The sequence below is a fragment of the Gracilinanus agilis genome, chromosome 2 (genome assembly GCF_016433145.1).
Source record: "Gracilinanus agilis isolate LMUSP501 chromosome 2, AgileGrace, whole genome shotgun sequence".
NCBI classification, from domain to species: domain Eukaryota; kingdom Metazoa; phylum Chordata; class Mammalia; order Didelphimorphia; family Didelphidae; genus Gracilinanus; species Gracilinanus agilis.
The window spans coordinates 265,047,282-265,069,022 of record NC_058131.1 but is presented as its reverse complement, the minus strand read 5'-3'; the positions used below and the strand labels follow the sequence as shown (position 1 = coordinate 265,069,022).

The 21,741-nt window shown below is 35.1% G+C and overlaps 1 protein-coding gene across 2 annotated transcripts in view; it reads right to left on the bottom strand.

Moving 5' to 3' along the window:
• Window positions 1-8,151: 8,151 nt before the first annotated feature.
• Window positions 8,152-21,741, bottom strand: part of ARFGAP1 (ADP ribosylation factor GTPase activating protein 1) — a 32,786-nt gene continuing 19,196 nt past the window's right edge. The window contains exons 9-14 of one of the 2 annotated variants that reach the window (XM_044661169.1): window positions 18,007-18,039; window positions 16,472-16,501; window positions 14,716-14,772; window positions 12,891-12,950; window positions 10,515-10,585; window positions 8,152-8,999 (exon numbers count right to left, since the gene is read on the bottom strand). In XM_044661169.1, the coding sequence (XP_044517104.1) occupies window positions 8,639-8,999; window positions 10,515-10,585; window positions 12,891-12,950; window positions 14,716-14,772; window positions 16,472-16,501; window positions 18,007-18,039 (612 nt within the window). In that variant the 3' untranslated portion in view covers window positions 8,152-8,638. Of the gene's footprint in view, window positions 9,000-10,514; window positions 10,592-12,890; window positions 12,951-14,715; window positions 14,773-16,471; window positions 16,502-18,006; window positions 18,040-21,741 lie in introns of both variants that reach the window. The other variant, XM_044661167.1, reaches the window with a different exon arrangement.

Below are 21,741 nucleotides of genomic sequence, written 5' to 3'. Positions count from 1 at the left end.
TGGAAATGTCTCGATTCCACGTACCTTCCACGCTGTGCCCTGTTGTGGGGTTCCTCCGTTCGTCTGGACTTGTTTTTATGTCCCCTTGAGGAGTTTTGTATGTTTCGGTCAGGAGAGGTTAAGAGCTGCTTCTTACTCTGCCGCCATCTTAACCCGGAAGCCTCCATAATTCATATTTTTAAAAGTAAGTTCTTTTAAGTAGCCAAGTCATCTCTCTGAGACTGAGTTTCTTCATTTATACTTTGGGTATTTGTGATTTTGTGTGTGGAGACTATCCATAGCAAATTAGGTAACAGTCCGATTGTATTTTAGTAGTCTGAGTTGCTGTGGCCCACCCCAAAAACATGTTACTCTGTAGCCAAGCTAGTAATAAGCCTCTTCAAACTTGTTACTTCTCACCTCTAATTGGAATCTTTCCAGTTTGAGAGGACCAATCAGGGCTTATTTTTCATTAGCATCATTTTCATCACCTTAGGGTCACCTCTACGTCACAATGAAATATGAGTAGGGGTTTAGTAGTTTCTTCATTTACTGAATATCAAATGAGGTGGAAGCATGCATTCTCTACAGAGGTCCTTTTCTGCACTAACAGAACAGAATGCCCCCAAAGGGTACTGGGATAGTGTGTGGGGAAAACCAAAACAATGGTAAAGGTCCTTGATCCCCACCTAATTTACAAGTGATGTAACCCTAACCCTGACTTGAACTTCTCTGGCTCTCAGTTGTCTCATACATACGAGGAAATTCACTCTTGTCTAACTTAAGCATAAAATTATCTGGAAACATACAGAAGTATTTGATTCTATCAAAGCTGGCAGAAATGTCTCTCCTCCAACTCCCAAAACTGGAGTTCAACATTCAAACTCACCATTCAAATCGCTCTCTCTAAAGTTAACAATTTATTATAATGGCCTTTTTCTTGGTCCCCATCCTTTACTTCTCTGCAGTCTTTGACGCCTTTAGTCACCATCTTCTTGATCTTTTCCCGTGCTCTCACACTACTCTCTTCTTCCTGTCTACCTGAACAGTTTCCTTTGTTGGAGTTTCATCAGATCACATCCATTAATGTAAGGGTCCCACAGGGTTCTCTCTCCTGGGCCCGTTCTCTCTATACTATTTCATTTGATGAAAATAAATCAGTTCCTATGGATTCACGGATCATCTCTATGCTGATGATTCCTAAATCTACTGATCCAGTTCTAACATCTGTTGACCTTTAGTCTCCTATCTCCAACTTCCTATAAGAAATAAACTGGATGTCTTGTAGACCCTTATAAACTCAACATGTCTAAAACTAAAACTTTTCCTCCTAAACACTACCCCCCATTCCAAACTGTCCCGACTATCAAGGGCACCAGCATCTCCCAGTCACCAAGGTTAGTAGCCTAGGGTATCATCTTCCAACTCCTCACTCTCTCTCATCCCTTATATCCAATCTGTTGCCAAGGCCTGTGGATTTTATTTTTGTGACATCCCTCAGATATACCCTCTTCATAACCTGCTTCCTCCCTACCTTTCCAGTCTTCTTACACTTTACAGCCTTCACCTCCCATAAACACTTTGATCTAATAACATTGGTCTCAGACACACTGTGGCACAATCGAATGTAATGGACTTCTCTACTAGCAGCACTGCAATGATCCAAGACAATTCTGAGGGATTTATGAGAAAGAATGCTATCCACATCCAGAGAACTGTGTGAGCAGAAACACAGAAGAAAAACAACCGCTTGATCACATGGGTCAATGGGGATACGATTAGGAATGTAGACTCTAAATAATCACCCTAGTATAAATATTAATAATATGGAAATAGGTCTTGATCAATGACACATGTGAAACCCAGTGGATTTGCTCATTGGTTATGGGGGTGGGGGGAGGAGGGAAGGGAAAGAACATGAATCTTGTAACCATGGGAAAATATTCTTAATCAATAAAAGGAAAAAAAAGTAACAATGGTCTCTTTGCTGGTCTTTAAAGATAATGCATTTTAGAATTCCAAGCACTTTCACTATCCTTCAGGCCTAGAATGTTTTTCTTCCTCACTTCTGACTTCTGACTTCCTTCATGCCTCAGCCATAATCTTACTTTTCAAAGGAAGCCTTTCTCAGTCCCTCAATTCCAGTGTCTTCACTCTGTTGATTATTTCCATTTTATCCTGTATATAGCTTGTTTGTACATAGGGTTTGCATGTTGTCTCCCCCACTGGATTGTAAACTCAATTGCAGCAACTTACCTTATCTCTAGTAGTGACTGCTAAATAGTAAAATGGTTAATACATGTTTGACTGTCACAACAAATACCTTAACCAATACTTGATTACACCCTTAGCTCACCTTGAAAAAAAACCAATCCCTTTCCTTTAAGATACACATTGTCAAAGTAGAGAAATACTGGAAACTATCCAAATCCCAAAATGATTGTCTTCGCTACAATGTGTATTCTAATTAATAGGTCTAATCAATAGGTAATTTAAGTTAGAATCCAACTTAGATATTAAGTCCTCCAAGAAAGCTTCCAATGAATACTTCTCATCCCTCTCTAAATTCTTCCATCATTCCCTCATCAACGAACTTTGCCAAACTCTTTCACTAATTACATTCTTCCTTGAAATGGTAATTTATGTGACTTTCCCCTCACTATACTCTATTAGATTCCCTGAGATATTTGTATCCCTACTGCCAAATAGGAGATCTTTCATAAAATACATGCTTAATATTTTTTGAATTGCATTTGAAATATAGAATCTTAGATTCAGAAGATATCTTTGGACATCCAAAGCCCTTCATTTTACAGCTGAAATTAAAAGCCAAAGAGATAAAATGATAGAGATCAAGTCCCACAGTGACAAAGCTAAGATCGGAATCTCGGTCCTTTCAGGCTGTATTCTATCTTAAATCAAGAATCTTTTGTCTTTGAAAATAGTGGATCTAAAATAAGGAAATGTTTGTGGCTACATGTTGGTAAGGAGACAGAATTACAAACTGAGATTTAATTTAAGCACCAACTATCAGTATTAGTTCTTGGAGATTATATACATTTTCCTGTAGCCCAGGGTAGTTTCAAACAAAGGCATCTTCATAAATTTTTTATTACTACTTTCTTGGCATCAAGCATTTTTGCTAGAGTATACAACTTTGAGGGACTATTCCTTCTCATTCAAGACTCTTCTCAAACAGTTCTCTCCTGAAACAGGTATTCAAGTAGCTACTTATAATTCACAAAATGTTAATAATATTTATTAATGTTAGTGTCACTTATCAAAACCAGTGTCAATAAGTTGAAGATTAAAAAAGGAAGGAGGGAGCAAGTTAAGAGGGACTTTGAATGCCAGAGATTTTATAATTTGATTTTGGAGGCAATAGAAAGCCACCAGAGTTTATGTGTACTTTAGGAAAATCACTTTAGCACCTAAATGGAGGATGAACTGGAGAGGAGAGACTTGAGGTAGGCAGACCCATCCATAGGCTATTGCAAGAGGCTAGATAGAAGCTGATGAAGGCCTGCAACAGAGTGGTGGCAGGGTCAGAGGAGAGAAGAGGACATTTTTGAGGTACTGTGTTATTTGGAATTTTGGGGGCTCATTTGAGCCTTAAGATATTTAGATATATGACAAACTTCCTGTGGACGTTTAGGGGACTTTGAAACTACATTTTCCATGATTCAACAGGTTTCCAGTCTTCACATGAACGAACGTAAAACGTAGCTTAAATTAGGAGGTCGGGCTTGAGACCTCTCTCTCTTTGATTTCCTGCGTCTTTGGTGAGCTGCCCTCTTTGGCACGGGAGAAATCAGGCACGTGGTCTATGGGGAGAAAGGTTTGGTGGGGCAATTTGAAATAGATCTTAGCAGGTGTGTGGTCATTTTTTATTTTACCAACATGGCCATAATTAAATTATTACTTCACCTTTACATATCAGTCTATATTTTTTACAATTATTAGAGTATGCAATAGATTAGATGGGATGGGGTTGGCGGGGGAAGGAAAGGAGTGTGAGATAGTGGGACTGGGGTCTGTGATTTTAATGACATATATAGGTCAGTGCTGGCAAATCTTTTAGAGATCACATGCCCAAATCACATCTTCAAGCAACCTCTGAGCCTCTGCATTATCCCAGAGTGGAGGAAGTGCTGCATTAGGTGGCTGGGGCAAGGGGTGGGGCATGCAAAAAAATGTTCTTAGGCACAGTGGAGAGGGAGAATGGAGCATCCCCCTCCATGCTGATGGGGCATGTGTGCCACATCTTCACCAACGCTGATATAGGAAAACTCCCTCTACCAACAAAGGTTGGCACCTTCTCTGATATTTAGAAAGCTGCCTAGAATCCTGAGAAGTTAAGTGATTTGTCCAGGGTCCCAGAGCCAGTATGTTATTAGAAGTAGGCCCAAAACCCAGGTCTTCTTGGCTTCAAGGCCAGATCTCTAACTACTGAGTCATGCCTGTATCTCATTCACCATGGAAGGGGAGTTTAAGAAATATTCCTCTATTTCCCAGAAATCTATATGCCCTAAGTACATCAAAGTGAAACTACTATTGATGAGTTAGGGAGATTCATTCAAACAACTGCATCTATTTCTCTTTGCTTTATTGTAATGCTCATTTAAAGGATGACATGGCAGTTTAAATCCAATACCATTCTTATAGAACAGAATAATCAGTCAATGAAATTTCCAAATCCTTAAAACACCACAAAAACAGGTCAAGAAAATTAAAGATACAGTCTCCCCTTCTTGGATAGTATGTTAAAAAAAATTATCTGCATATAACTCAAAGAAAGAACTGTTTTCTTTGATATATAATAAAGGCCACATTGACCACTCTATTACAGCATTCTGGAAACTGGCTTTGGAATCGATTTTTTTTACTAGTACTTGGAATTCCTTAAAACTCTCCTTCCCCTAAAGGAACAACACAGGCTTGAAAATGTGATGTCTATTACTCTACTTTCAAAAAGGGAGACTGCACCATAACATTTTATTTCCTGGATTAGATAAGGCAAATTCATTCACACTTATTAAGATATTGCACAATTATTACAATCATAACACAAATTCTTTACCTATCCAAGGAATGTCACAAAGTCTGGACTGGAAAAGAAAAAAGTAATAATGTTATCCTTGAGACCAAAAGACAGGGGAAAATTAAAAAAAAAAAAACACTTTGAAAAATGCAAGAGCTAAGACAAAAATTGTAACAAAAAAGCTAAAGTAAAATTTAAAAGGCTAGGCTCTAATCTACTACAATATTCTGCTTTGGGAAAACCAGAAGACAGATGTATCACACCTGGTAGCTCAATTACTTAAACTTCTCCAGTTCTCTCTGCCTCCAATATATTATCAGAGAGCTGCTACTTATGACTGGAAAATATATAAGTTTGTTCCTGGAGAATAAAGTTCACCTTTGAAAATTCTCCTTGACTTCCTTTAAACTGTCATTCATCATCTCAGGCCAACATAACAATTTTTATTTTTTGAAGAACAGATGCCAAACTGGAAGAGTAGTAGAAATGTCTTCATATCACCACTGGATTGGCATCCAGATAGCCCATGAACTCACCATGATCACCTAATTCAAAACGGCAGCAAGTACTAATCAGAGCAAATGATTCCCCCAGAGAATGCAACATCCCTGCTAAGAACTGGAAGAGACTTACAAACTATTTTGTTCAGATCATTAAAAAGACTTCCAAAGGCAAAGGCTTCTAAATGTCTGCCAAGAAAGAGGCTTTATTCTTCTCCCTATTTACCTTTTTGGAGAGTAGAAATTAGTTTCACCCTGTTTTTAAAACACATACAAATTCCTAAACTGAAAGTTGACATCTTTTATCACCAGCCTACTCATACACTCCTTTGAAATGCTATTTGAACAAAAACAGCAGCATTCAGTGACTGCCGACCTCACCTCCTGGAGCTATGAGCTTCAGGAGTATTTTTCTTCTAGAAAAACTTTAATTTCATCAAGTTGTGCTTCACTGAGGTATGGACTAAAAATATTCCACTTCATGAACTGAAATAGATTTACAGAAATCCTAAAAATATGAAACAGCTACTGATGGGGCAAAATATTAACAAGCACAAGCACACACACACACACACACAAAATAAAGAAATGGAATGCTAAAACAAAAAGAACATGCAAGAGATTTTCACTCATCTAAAAGTCTACCTTAATATGGGAAAGTGGTTGATAAAAATCCAACAATAATAAGACAGCATACAGAAAGCCAAAATGATTATTTGAGGTGACATATAACTTCAGCAACAATTAGATGACTCAATCCATTGAGTGACTTCTGTTGACATAAATACTGCTACCATCATACAATATGTATATATATATGTATATATACTGCTAAGTCAAGAAAGGGGGGAAAACATTTCATATTTAATTTAGACAACAAGGCTTTCAGTTTACATGCACTACGTGTTTCAAAAATCCGCAGATGACAAGTGAGAAAGTGGTAAAAGTTGATGCAAAAAAGATTTAATGGACAATCAAATTATTTCATGTTAACATGCTCTTACACTGCAGAGACTTCAGAACAAAATGTCAAGATGGAAGAAAAGTTTAGGCATTCCTGAAAGAGCAGAGAATCTTGAGCCACCATAAAGATTCCTATCACCAAAATATAGATCTATTTTTTAAAGATTTATTTTGTTCCTTGTGAAAAGAGGTCTCAGTAGAGAAGAATGGTGGTGGAAAGAAGTAAAGTTTCAGCCAAACTAGTACCAAATAAATTTAGACCAAATAAAACTCCTTTTTGGACAAATAAAATGGCTCACTAGCAGATTCAGTAACTGGAGATATAGAGGAGACACTCATAAAAGGAAAGACAATAGTAAAATAAAATAAAAAATCAAAATAAAACCACCTAGGATTAAATGTTAACTTGAAAACAGGGGAAACTAATATAGTAACAGCAATGGTGCCAACTTCATTTAGGCAGAATATTATTTTTTTTCTATCACTGAATCTTGACAATGTCATTAGGTGTCCAAGATCTAGTACTATCCTGATTTGAAAGGAATGCCAAAAAAAGAATCTTTCCTTATCAGTTTTGACTAAAATTTTCAATACCAAAGAGCTAACATGAACAAACTTGTGTAGAAAATAAATATTACCTCTTTAAGGGGGTGTGAAAGTTCTATGAAAGTCAAAGGTTTAAAAGGGTGTCACATTTTCTAAGGAGGACTTTTATCCATGGCACCATGATTGGAGGTTTAAGTGAGTTCCAAAATTTAATTAAAAATCAAAAAACTCTTGTAACTCTGAAATAGTAAAGAAAATTTGTAGGATGTCTAGAGAGAAAAGCCACAATGATATATTTGGAATGATAAAAATCCACTTCTCTGGTACATTTCTCCATAAAACTGATTCTTTTGGGCCATTTTGTTATAGACAACAGTCAAAATTAAATTTTAATGCTCAGTGTATTGAAGAATGATCTATAGCAAGAGAAAATAAAACTGAATCCTTTTCTCAGCTATAATCCAAAGCAAGCAGGTAGAAAGCAAGAGAAAGAGAGGTTATTCTAATAATTAGCTGTGCAACAAATAAAGCAAAACTAGGTTTGAAGAACTAGAATGAAGATTAAAAGTAACATTTATGGTTAGCTTCAAAATGATTTGCCAATGGTATCTCATTTTAACTCCTTTCGTTTTGACACTGGCCCAGTTGCATTCCTTTATGGTATTAATACTGATTTAAAGTTTGAATACATGGATTTGTGGTAAAAAGACCTCAAAATAGGTATTGTGAGAAATGGTAGGGGAAAAAGTTACTAACTGGAGTATTTATGTTAGCAAGTTAGAGTAGAAAGGTAAAAAGGAATGATAGAAGAGTATTCTTAAGTAATAATGTTTTAAGTTAAGTTGTTTTGCATTATAAATATTATCAACCTGAGGGATTTGAACAATGGGCATATAGATATGAAATGATAAAAGACAGAGAAAAGGCAACAGTGACTATTTGGACATCCAAGGAGAGGCAGGATGGCCAAAGGTCAATGTTGACATGATATTGCTTTAGTATTTTTAAGTTTTCTGACTCTAGGAATTCTTTCTAGAGAACAATAAAAAAAAAAAAACAAATCCTTTAAACTTAAAAAGGCATTTCAATTTAAAAAAAGACATTTCAAAGGAGATCAAAAACATTTCACATCATTTCATTCAGTCCTCTACGATTCAGGAAGATGCTTTATTTACTGTCATTTCAATGAATATCTTTCATTCTGCATTCAAAAATTGCAGTTCTTTCTGTTGCCCCTTGAAAACATCATCCTGTCTTGGACTCTCTCTAAAACATCATTAGAATGAAGGCTGCACAGGAAATTCTAGAAAAATTGCACATGCAGTACGGGGCCACAAGAACGTGCTTGCACTTGAACTGGATGTTTCTGGGGCAGGACACCTGAAGAAAGTTATCTGGCTTCAAATGGTGGCCCGGGGAAGCTTAGGTGCCTGCTATCAGCTTTGATGACTGGAGAGCAATGGCGGTGCTAAATCACCAAAGAGAATGTCACTTTGTTTCGTGAGTTATTTTGCCTCAAGTAAAACACATGTTGGGAGAAATGATGACTAAGCACGAAATGACCTATAACCATCAGGGGACTTCTCTCCACCAGTGGCCAAGGTTGTGTCTACCAGTTCTGGTTGTCCCACCCTTCATCAGAGGATGCTGCTGCTTTGGCCACCTTCTTTGGAGCCTTGGTAGTTTTGCCCTCCCCTCCAGCACTTTCCCAGTTGGTTTCCCAATTCTCCCAGCTGTCACTGTTATTACTGTTTTTGTTGTTGGAGACAGTTCCTGAGCCCCAGATATCCCAGCTATCTGAGCTCTTCTTCTCTGTGGAATTGTCCGCATATGTCCAGCTGTCACTGCTAGGTGATTTGTGGGTCTTGGGGAGATCTGAGTTTCCAAAAGTTTCCCAGAAATTCTGATCTATAGCACTGTTCTGGTAGTGTCCTCCTCCACTGTTCTGGTAACTATCACCTTCAGGTGGTCTTTTAAAGAGAAAGAAGGGAAAAAAGCCTAAATACCATTTTTTTAAAAATTAGAAACTTAAGCACATTAGCATACTCTTTAGGTCTTACCTAGTTATTATGACCTTCAAAGAAAATACTTTCCCTGAGAGATGATGGTATTTTAACTCCTATTTATCCAGAACAGTTGGGGGTGGGAAATGCTCTGGTTAATTGAAAATTATGATGTTTGCCATATGGTAAGTAGCAATTTTCAAATTACAGGGTATAATAACATTTTATGTGTTTTAATTTTTATAAAAAAAATTTAGAAGCTCTTTCAAGATCTTTCAGTACACCAGAGTCATTGTTCTGAACTTCAATTATTATTGAATACTATTGCAAAAAAATAATTTGGCTATATGGATATTTCAGTTAAAAGAAATTATGGATAAGTTGGAGTTCCTGTTTTGAAAGAAAAATTATAAACCACATATCGAATTGAAATGAAAATCAAGACCTTCGATCTTAAATTTTGCCATTTTAGAAGAGAACTAGAAATGACTCAAAAGGTCTCTTTTATCAAGTCCTGAGCTTTCTACAAAGAAAAAGAAGCTCAGATAGACTAAAATATATATGCAAAGTTGCTGCTCAATATAGTCTGACTCCAAACATTCATGTGTATGAGGAGCTTTGCAAGTGGTCATTTACTTGCCCATTTCGATTACAAATAAAATTGTAAATATATATAGAAAGTAAACTTGGTATTCTGTACAATTTACAAAGGAAGCTCTGGTTAGGCAACAGTAGACTAACCATTAGTATTGCCTCCTGTTTTGGTTTCTCAGCAACCACCAATCTGGATCATACTTGTTCTACATTAGAAATGTAATCTTTGGCTTATCTCTTTGTATGTCTTTGGAATAACAAAGGCAAAAGAAAAAAAGCAGCAAGTTGAGTTATTCTAGCTACAAGGGCTAAGAAAATTCTAGTACATATGCACAAAATCTTGATGAAAATATTTACTGTGTAAATATACTTTAGTAAAGACACTAAACTGGGAGGCAGAAGAGAGACCTCAGTACCTTTTATGTCTTCAATTTTTTTTTAAATTTTGGAATCTGTTTTGACCATTGTTTTTTTACAGATTGTCTTTTATCTTTCTTTGTATCTCTATTGCTTAGCACAGTGCCTGACTTGCAAATTAATGAATCAATACTTGACCAAGTGACTCACTACCTAAAAGAGAAATATAAGGCAAAATGTAAAGAACACAAGAAATCAAATAATAAATAAATTTTTCTACTTGTATAACTTCAAACAAGTTGAATGATCACATATTGGGGGGGGGGAGAAAAAGAAAAAGGGGGTAGAAAGAAGATTCCCCATTTTGACTGCTTGTCTGGCAGCAGCACATAGAAGGAAACAACAGACCAACTGCTTCCTTCACCACTGATATACTCTCTTGGCTCTGCCCTCCATACTGACATTGCTGTTTCCTTCTGTGTTAAGAAAAGTCAAAAGAGAAGGAAACTGGTAGAAGAGAGAGAGGCATACCTTTCTGAGGGTTCATCTGTTTTTCCTGAAAAGAAGGTAGTGACATCTTTCCATCCTTTGCTGCCAACCCCCTGAACCTGAGAAAAATGACAGACTTTGTCACACCGAAACTTCTCTTGAACATTACGTGAACTCACATCTAAGCTAATGAAATATTTTAAAACTATATATTAATAATTTAATAATAGTTTAATAATTAGAAAAAATTAATCCCTAACTAAAAAACAGTAAACAAAATAATTTGCAATGGATATTTAACATGTTTTGTTTTTCCTTTAAGAGAATTTCACATTGTCCTTAAGATCAACCAGTATTATCATCTAATATTTACTGATGGTTGTTAGAGCACTGTATTGGAGATGAGGGTAGATTCTATCTTTGAAGATTTCATATACTGATGATACACTAAAACCAATAATGTTCCAAAGTTTAAAATTTAGTCAAATAATTTGTACTGCTAACTTAACATAAAATTTACTTAGCTTGTTTGAAAAGATCCAGGCACACAAATCCTTTTTAAAAGTAGCACAGGGAGCAGCTGCATAGCTCAGTGGATTGAGTCAGGCCTAGAGACAGGAGGTCCTAGGTTCAAATCTGACCTCAGACATTTCCCAGCCATGTGACCCTGGGTAAGTCACTTAACCCCCATTGCCTAGCCCTTACCACTCTTCTGCCTTGGAGCCAATACATAGTATTGACTCCAAGATGGAAGATAAGGATTAAAAAAAAAAAAAAAAAGATAAAAGTAGCACAGATTTCCATAAAGTTAACTCCCTTTTATGTAGAATTCCAGATGACCAGTAAGTTCAAATAACCAGTATTTCTTTTATATTACAGTACAATGAAAATGTTCATCAATATATGTCCTGATGTTCTGAATCAAATGAAGAGTATTATGTTGTGATTAATATCTGTTTTAGTGAAAAGTGATTTAGTGTTCTCCTTCTTTGGAAATTGATAATTCCTAAATGGCATATATACTAATTCCCAGTTAACTGAATTCAATTACATTTAAGGAAATTTTACTGGGTGCCTACCATGTGCCGAGCAATATGAAGATTAAAAAAATATATATACAAAATAGCCTCTAACAGTGAAAAGGTTTTATTAAATTAAGCAGAGCAGCTCACAGTCCTTAACTATTCAAGATAAACTGTAGTAGCTTACTATAATAGTCTTTCTTAACCATCAATCCTCTCTCTAATCCCATAGTAGTGAATTGTAAAAGAAAATTAGCATGTAATTCAGTTTCAATAAAGGGACTAAGCATTTATACTATTATGGTGACAGCTAAGTCGTTACAATTATTATTTTTTGATCCTCATGACAATCCTGAGAGGCAGGTAACTATTTTTATCTTGATTCCAGAGTTAAAAAAAACTAAGGAAAACAGAAGTTAAGTAATTTGCTCAGGATCATACAGCTAGGCAATGTCTGAGGGTCAGATTTGAACTCCTGATTCCAGGCCCAACGTCCTATCTGCTGTACTACTAGCTACAGCAAAGAACAGGAATAGGTGAATTATAAAACACAGTATAATTAGAGTGTGGAAAGAAGAAATCATTAAAAATATATGTTAGGAAGTCAGCTTAAGAATGAAAATAAATGATAGTTGATTTTAGCTGATTACATTAAGAATTCATTTTTTTACTTAAGTCAATTCAACAACATTTAACAAAATGGAAACACTGTCAAAACTTCCAAATAACTATGGCAACATTTGATACCAATCATTCAATGGTTAGTTTTTGCTAATAATAAACATTTGTAAATGTCACGAGCTTCCTTTAAAATAGCAAACTGTTCAAAAAACCTGGATATTCCCCTGTGGAGAGAGAGGATCTTTTGCTGGGAAACAGGACAATATCTAAACATTCTCAATATTGATTTTAAGTTAATAATTTACTCTTTTGAACTTAAAGTGATTCAAAGTGACAGGTCCTTTAATAAAACCCAGCAAGTTATATCCTAAACGGGCAGTCAGAGCACTTACCTCATAATAAATCAATGGCAGCAAGATAAGAACAGGAAGAAAAGAGGCAATAAGAAGTTAATAACCTTTAGAATATACATTTTTTTAAGCTGTCTCCATATTCCTCAAGTACACAGAAACCAATACCAATGGTTAGCCCATTTTGTGCCTTGACAAACAACACCTCACAAGCATGGGGCAAATGCCTCAGTGTTGGTGTTGCCCTCTTTGAATTAGCAGAGGAGGACTGAACAGTCAAAATGAGTAGCAAGAAGGGACATTATTTCTACCTTTCAAGAGGAAGAAATGCTTAAATCATTTTAAGTCTTTAACTGTGCAAAACAGGATATGGAGACTGGCTTAACATTTATGCCTGGCTGTCAACAGGCAAGACCATTCCCTACCTTAGTTGCCAAATGAGATACCCCACTGGATACATCATCAAAAATCTTTCCCTCTTTCACCTATTCAAATCAAAACGTCAGTAATTAGTCATAAAACAAAATACCAAAAAATGCTCACCACTAACTTTGAAAAAAGAGCCTAAATTAGAAAACAATTGAAAAGTATGGACAAACTCCCCAAATTTTAGTACCACATTTTTGAAGAATACTCTTTGTCGTTTTTTTAAACCCTTACCTTCCACTTAGACTCAATACTAATAGGTTCCAAGGCAGAAAAGCAGTAAAAGCTAGGCAACTGGGGATAAGTGACTTGCCTATAGTCACACAACTAGAAAGTGTCTAAATCCTAATTTGAACCCAGGACTTCTTGTCTCCAGGAATGAGTTGCTGTCCACCGATCTATTAGCTTCCTCTAGAATTCCTCTAGAATAATTTTTTTTAAATACCCTTATCTTCTGTCTTAGACTCAATACTAAGAATTGGTTCCAAGGAAGAAGAGCAGTAAGGTCTAGGCATTGGGGGTTAAGTACCTTGCCCAGTTATATAGCTAGGAAGTGTCTGAGGCCAGACTGGAACCCAGGATCTCCCATCTCCAGGCCTGGTTCTCTATCCACTGAGCCACCTAGTTACCCTTAGCAGAGTGCTTCTTAAACAAAAAGAGTTAGAAAGAGATTCCTCTAAAGCACCTTCCAATTTTCTTATTCAGAAGCCCTAAGAACTTCAATTTCTATATTAATGAAACATACTGCAGTTTAACTCTTTCAATTTCGGCATGAAAATTTTGTTAATTTTTTACATGCTACTCTGACTTATAAAAAGGCAGACACTGCTCCTGTCAAAGAGGTAAAGAGCTACCCTATATTTCAGATGAGAACAGAACCTGGTGAGCTTAGAGGGAGTTTTTGTTCTTTCAAATGCATTTCAAAATTTAAACTCTTTTAAGCTGGCAACTATGATGTAGACATCATTACATCAGAGAAGCTAGCATAGTAAACAGGGTGATGAATGTGGAATCAGGAAATAGGTTCAAATCTTGCCTCTGATTTATACCCCCTACATGATCAATAGCAAGTCATTTTAATTGCGAGCCAATTTTTCCATCTGTAAAATGACACTTTGGATTGGATGTCTTCTAAGGAACCTTCCCTCTTTATAACTAGGATTCTATAACTCAGGAATGCCAACAACTGCCAATGGTCTCCTCTCTACCACTATCTTATCATGCACCTCTCTTTTCTTTTCATTCTCTTTTCCTTTTCCTCCTTTCTCCCTTGCTCTTCCAGTCTATCAGAAGTATACTGACTCCAAACACTGTTGAGTCCTGCTTATGGTAGATACTCAAGTCTAGAGTGACAACTGCTGGCTCCTGATTTAAATGAGCTGCATAACCCCTCTCTATAGCTTGCTTCATTGTCTTAACTGACACTCTCCCACTCAGAGTTGGCACTAAACAGAGCTGATTTATACAATTATTTACAGGTGTCATTTATGGGTTAAATTTTACATCTAATTTTTCCTTGACTGGAAGAGGAGTCCTGATATCATGGGGCATAAAACAGAATGAAACAATGAAAGCTTGTATCAGAAGATTTAAAGGTAATACAAACTGAAAATGGGAACACTGTTGCCATAGATATTTTTGCTACACAAACCATTGATACCACAAGCATTTGAGGGAAATGAACACTCAATGATCCAAAGTAGAAAAGATACACTTAAATGTATCTATCTACCATGTAGCTAGCTATTTATGAAAGGAAAATTTACAAAAATTATTTTCTTATATAACAATGATTGTCTGATTCACTTATTGGTTGCCAATTACCTTTTCCTGTGCAGGTTTGAGAACATTTTCATTTAAACTGTGACCTAACTCTGAAGCCTATTTAAAATAAAGCAAACAAATAAAAAGAAGTCAGTTACAGTTTCCTTTATATAAATACAGCCAACATTCACTGCCTTCAAAAAGCTGGGGTGCAGGAATCACCAACAACATAGAAAGGCTCAGCACAGAATTATCAAAGCAATGGGATGTGTGGCTAAGCAGCTGTGAATACAATATAATACTCTGAATGTTTTGAGACAAAAATCTCATTGGTTCTCTTATACTCCAAAAGCTCAAACAAGGTACATATGGATTAGCTGGAAGGCAAGCATTACCTCTATCCTGTGTAGCCCCATAAGATGGCCTTTCTGGTTAAGCATTCAAGCTGAAGAGATACACACATGCACACATATACAAAGATTTACATAGATATCTAACCATCCCCACCCATTTAGGGCAATCCTATAATTCTAAACTATATTCTGCCTCTAACCTTTCCTGTCAATTATCCTGATTATCATTAGCCACAGGTCTTACTTTTCATCCAGGAAATATGCTCTTTCTTAAGCATTTAAGGCTTCTCTGAGATGCAGGCAAGAGCATCTAATAATAGTTTCAAATTCTTTGTTACTAGGCAATAACAAAAACCATACCCATGTCAAGGACATCACTAAGGTTTTATAACATACTTTTTTCTGTAAGAATATGAAAATACTGTGGGAAGAAATAAATTTTGTACTTTCTATTTTGTGCCTTTAATTGTGGAAGAAAACCAAAGGCATGTCCTATACAAATAGTGTTATCACTTAAATACAGTTGGTTTGGGGGGAATTGGAAACAAAAGATAAAAAAGATAGCCTAATTTTTAAGCAGTTCAGATAAAATAAACTCTAAAACTAAGCTCCCAGCCACAAGGCAGAAATAAAATGAGCCACCTTTTAGTAAATATATGAAGAAGCCACTGAAGAAGGGATGCCCACAAAAAACTATTATAAAAAGCAGAATTGCTAAAAAAAAAATATACAAGACTTATTCAAACATTGTAGAGGGGCCTTTTAGAGAGCTTTTGTATAAAAAAGTATTTTCTTTTATTAAAAGGCTATCCAAGTTGATATGTAGTTTTTAATTTTTTTAAATAAATAATTGTGAATTAAATTCAAAATATTAGAAATTTTAAAATATACTAGGCTTGATGTTACTTGGACAAATTATTTCATTTCTCTGAGCTGAGTTTCTGGAACTTATGATTCTAGGATATAAAAGCAAAAGTAACCAAGCTATTTAACTAAACCATGATTCGGTAATAACTAAGGTTCAAAAAAACTAAGGTTCAAAAAAAAGGCCTTCTAGAAGCTGTCCCACAAAAAAACTGAGGCTAGCTTGTTTAGAACAGGCCACTTGAGTAATAGTGATAAAGAATACATATTGCACAAATGTCACATTTAAAAAGAACTACCACCAACTAGCACAGCTGAGAGCTATCACTCCACGAATCACAATTATCACAACCACGAAATCATATTTACTAAGCACTCATAAGGGCAGGGGAACTTGTGCAAGCAGCATGATAATTCAAAATGACTTGACTAAGGCTAAAACATACAAAATAACGATGCACACAACAGCATTTAAGACAATGAACAAAAACCACAAAAAAGCTAATGAAAGAGCAGTACACAGCCCAACAGCAATAAACATATACTCAGCACAAACAGTGGTAAGGGCCCATGCACAAGAATGTATGTGAGGGCTTTACCGGCTCTGGTTGCTGCTTGTAGCCCCAAAACTTAATCCAAGAAAAGGGGGCAGAGAAAAAGAGAAAAAAGAGCAAGGAAAGTAGAAGCAGCATTTAGCAAAAACTGGAAGCACTTCACAAGCAGGTTAGGTAGGGTAGCAAAATTTGTTTCTATTTACACCATCTATTGACAAGGTAAATTTCCTTCAATGGACCCAAAATTGTGATATTTATTTTTACTGGCAGTTAAATATGGCTGCTAAAACAAAATACTCTTCTAGTTACTGTTAATAAGTGGATTTCAGATGCCAGATATGCCAATATTCAGAACAAGAGTGTTGTCAGGAAACAATACTCTCTCAGCATGCACATTCTTGCTAATAAAGCACATCATAAAATGTGTTTTATAAATGGGAAATCTTAATTTACATTATATTTTCTACAAGGCAGGAGGAATTATGGTTTAGGCAGATTGTATATCTGTCAAACCTCATTCAAATTAGGAGGCAAATATGTAACTAAATTTTAGGTCCCAGGCGTGCTGCAAACTCAAGCAGTACAGAATTTTGTCATTTCTGATGGCCCATTCTGTATTTTTAATGGAATACTGGTGATGACTACAAATTGTCTCAACCAAACTCTTCAATTTTTGTAAAAAAAAATTTTTAAACTTGAGATCATTGATAAAAATGAATAGAATGGAACAGACTGAGTTTAAAAATTATTTGCAAACCTAAATCTCAGTGTTACACAGAATCTCTCTTAAAATCTGCTCTCAGTATAAAGAAGCTCTTTTATTTCAAGAAACACTTCAAGTGCATAAATTGAGCCTGGTTTTCCGTGTTTGAATTTAAGTGCTCTGTGCAGCATCTGAATCAGAACTAGGCATAATTTGCTTGATGACTCAAGTATTTAAACTACAAGAGAGTATACTGTTGTTCCTTTACAGAGGAAGTTTAATTCCATATGAATTTTTACATTCTTTTATTTTGCTCCATGTGAGGTTAATTTACTTCATGCAATGCCCTAAGCACATGCAGTTTTTTTAACATACTAGCTTATAGGACTTCAAAAAATATATCCTTATATTTAAAGAGCAGACTTTCTGATGTTCTATATCCTTATAAACTATGATATGCCTTTAATTTTTAAAAAATTTTAAATAGCTACAAATATTTACCTTTCAAAATAATTTTATTCCAATTACTTACAAATATAGTTTGTTGATTATTCGGTTTTATGGTAGAAATTTTAGTCTATCACTTATGCCCTCAATGGGGAGCAAATAGTAGATGTAAATCCCCTATTATTGGGAATGGTCTCCAAAATAGAGGTTTATTAAACTAAACTCTAAAGTAGGACTAGTGAATAAACTACATTTGGGAAGGTTGTGAATAAACTACATTTGGGAAGAGAATAGCAACAGATATTATAAATAATGATGGGGTCTGAGGTACCCATTTTAATCCACTAAACATTACTTTAAAAGAATTAGAAAAGCACCAGAAAATTGTATAAATAGTACAAGCAAAATACAAAAGCTATTATTTCCCTACCTTTTGACTTGCTTGGGATCCAAATTTTGTAGCCTGTAAAAAAAATACAAGATTTACATTAATAAAGCAACACATTTACTTATCAACAGACAGGATTCCATTTTGAAAGTTAGTTATTAAAATTCAGTTTAAAAACAGTGTCACAGACTAAATTTAAGATCTGCAACTCCAGCAGTAGCCCCATTTCAGGTTTTTCTTCTAAATTAGCATATCTCATACATTAGCCCACAGAACAAGGTTCTGTGTAATATAAACAGAAATTCCAAAAGAAGATTCAAAACATAATACCCACCCAACCCTCATTATATATGCAATTATTTCTCAAAAGATTATATCTGGTAATTTTTCTCAGTATGAAATTGATAAATTTTTATTATTCTGTTCCCTGATTTTCCCAGGCATCAATTTCATCCTAGAAATATTCTGTATCTTAAGGTTCCCTGGATAAACATTCGTAAATTTCATCAATTTCCAAAATTGTTCTGCAGTCAAACTCATTTCAGAATCATTGCTCTAAGTCATTCTGTCAACCTCTTCATGCAGCTGCTCTCTGAGCAAGTCTGCTGAAAGGCCGTAAGAAAACTCAAATTTAACAACAATCAACATGAAATGACTACTTCAGTAATACACATTTGATTCAGCAGTTAGTCAAGGCACATGTGCTGAGGCCCTATATGCAGAGGCCTCATTAGGGTGCTAATGGGAATACTAAGAAAGCAGATACCATTCCATTCCCTGGTAGAACAGACAACATCTAGTAACCAATGAAATAATGACCAAGGTTAGAACAAACAGGGCATTCTATTTTCGGAGGTTCCTTATTCATGCTGTTGGACAGCCAGAATTATAGGATGATAGGGTCTTAGTACCAACCCTCAGCCCTGACAAGATCCTACCCTAAAGGGTTGAAAGAAGAGATGGATAAGAATGTGTGTGTATATCTATCTTATATCATACATGTGTATACACACACATATTAAAAAGAGCAAGAGAGAAAAAAAGTGAGAGAGAACATTTAGCCTAGTAGGAGGAGAACCAGAAGACAGGGTCACAAAAAAACTCTTCAGAGGAGAGAGAGTGATTGGCAGAGTCAAAAGCAGTTGAGAATTCAAAAAGAATGACTGACAAAAGATTATCAGACCGGGCATAATTATCCTTGACTGACATTTAAACTTTAGCTGTTCATCCTAAAAGGATTCAGTTCAATTTGTATAATACATTGAGATAACTTCTTTGTGCAAGCAAATCTTTTCCCTTTGATTTGTTTTGAAAATTGACATACACCCCAAATGAATAAGCATATCAGAACTCATCTAAGAAAATTATAATTAAATGAACTCTCAAAAAAAATTCCACTACCAGATAGATTCACAAGTAATTTCAATCAAACATTCAAAGAACAATTAATTCCAATACTACACAAAGTATATTAAGAAGAAAAGAAGGCATCCTTCCAATCTTTTTCTATGAAATAAATTTGGTCTTGATATCAAAACCAGGGAGACAAGATAAAGACACTACAAACCAATATCCCTAATGAACACTGATTCAAAGTTTTAAATAAAATTTAGTAAGAAGGCAATAACAACATATTAAAAAGTTTATACATTACAACCAGACTGACTTTATACAATTAGACTGTAAGTACTTTGAGAGTAGGGACTTCTTCTTTGTGCGTGATAAATAATAAGCACTTGTTGCTAACCTGACTAGAAATGTAGGGTTGGTTCAACATAAGGAAGACTATAAATATATAGACCAAGATAATCATATAAGTAATAAAGACTATGATATAATATAGATACTGAAAAGGCCTTTCAAACAAAATTCAAATTCAATCCTATTGAAAACTCTAAAAATTATAAAAAGAAATGGATTTTCCCTTAATATAGTAAATAGGTTTTCTCCAAATAGATTGAGTAAACATTATATGTAATGGAGAAAAGTTACAAACCCTTTTCAATACAAGTGGGGATGCCTACTAACATTGCTACTATATTACATAATGTTAGAAATGTTAGCCAGAGTTATAATCCGGAAAAGGAATTTGAGAGAAAAAGCATAATTGAAGGAAAATGCATAGGCAAAGAAAAACAAAATTAGTCACATTTTATTTTTTGATAACATAGTGTATTTAGAGAATCCTAGTCGGTCAACTAAAAATGATCTGAAGTGATAATTTAGTAAAGTTGCAAGACAAAAAATAAATCCATTTAAATCATAAACATTCCTACATATAGTAATAAAACCCAGCAAGAGAAGCTAGAAAGAGAAGTTATATTCAAAATTGCTACAGAAGATAAAAAACACTTGAGAGTACAATCTTCTAAGATTCATTCATGGATTATGTGAATTTAACTACAAAATACTCCTTGCAGAAATGAAAGCAGATCTAAATAACTATATAGAAACATTCATTGCTCCTGGATAGGTAAAGTCAATATAATAAAAATGCCAAAACTAGCTAAATTAATTTATTTATTCAGTGTAGTACCAAACTCCCAAAATAATAAAGAGCTAGAAAAAAATAATGAAATTCATATGGAGGAATAAAAGGTTAAGAATTTCAAGGGAAACATTGAAATGGTCAAATGAAATTATGTGGAAAGGAAGGGGGTCTGATAGTACCAGATCTCAAATTGTACCATTAAGCAGTAATCATTAAAATGATTCGGTGGTGAAGAGAGATATTGAAGAGGGAAGTTTCTGAGAAAACAGGGAATACCCTTAATGAATTGATGCAGAATTAAATGAGCAAAAATAGGATAACAATTTTTAAAATGTTAATGGAGGCATAGGGGAAAACAGTTTTGAAAAACCTTACAACACTGTTCAACACAATAAGACATCAAGACCAAAAGAATGAAGATGAATTAAGTCACTGATCTCCTGACAAGAGAAGTGATGAACATAAATGCAGAGAGACATGTATGTCCAAACAAAGTTAACGTAGGAATCTGATTTGCCAGACTATGTAGATGGGTGCTGAGGAAATTCTTTTTCAGGTGTCAAAAAATTATCAATGCATGTCAGACTATGGTTGGAGCCCTGTTCAGTTCTACAGACCACATTATAAAAAGAAAAAAACTAAAATACCTCCAGAGGGCAACCAGGATAAGAAAGAGTTCTGGAAACTATGGACTATACAAGAAAATAGCCAAGGAAGGATATTTATTTAGCACAGAAAAGGCGGCTTAAGAATTTCATCTTCAGGTACTTCAAGGGTTATCATATTCCACTTGACTTCAAAGAGTAGAAATAGAAGAAATGGAAAGAAACTAGAGGTAGACTTTAGACTGATATAAGAAAAACTTCCTAACAATGAGAACTATCCAAGGGGTATAATGAGCTGCTCTACCAGGCAGTTAGAAGCTGGATAGGCCACTTGCTGAGACATTTTAGAGACTATTCCTAATATAGTATAGCTTGGAGAAGTTCTTTTGAGTTCCTTTCAATTTTTTATGTTTTAGTATTCAACTTCCCCTACCCTCACATTTATACCAAAACAAAAATCAATTTTTACTGTATTATATGGAATAGGATAAGAGAGTTGACACTGGAATGAATGCCATCATATTTTTAATCTTATTTGTTTTTCAACCAGAACACCTATTCAGGCTTCTCTGTCTCATCCTTTTAATACCTGCTGTAGATTATACTGTAATAACAAAATCCCACAATTTCAGATTCCATATATTGCAGCTTAGACTACTGTTGTCTCATATCTATATGATC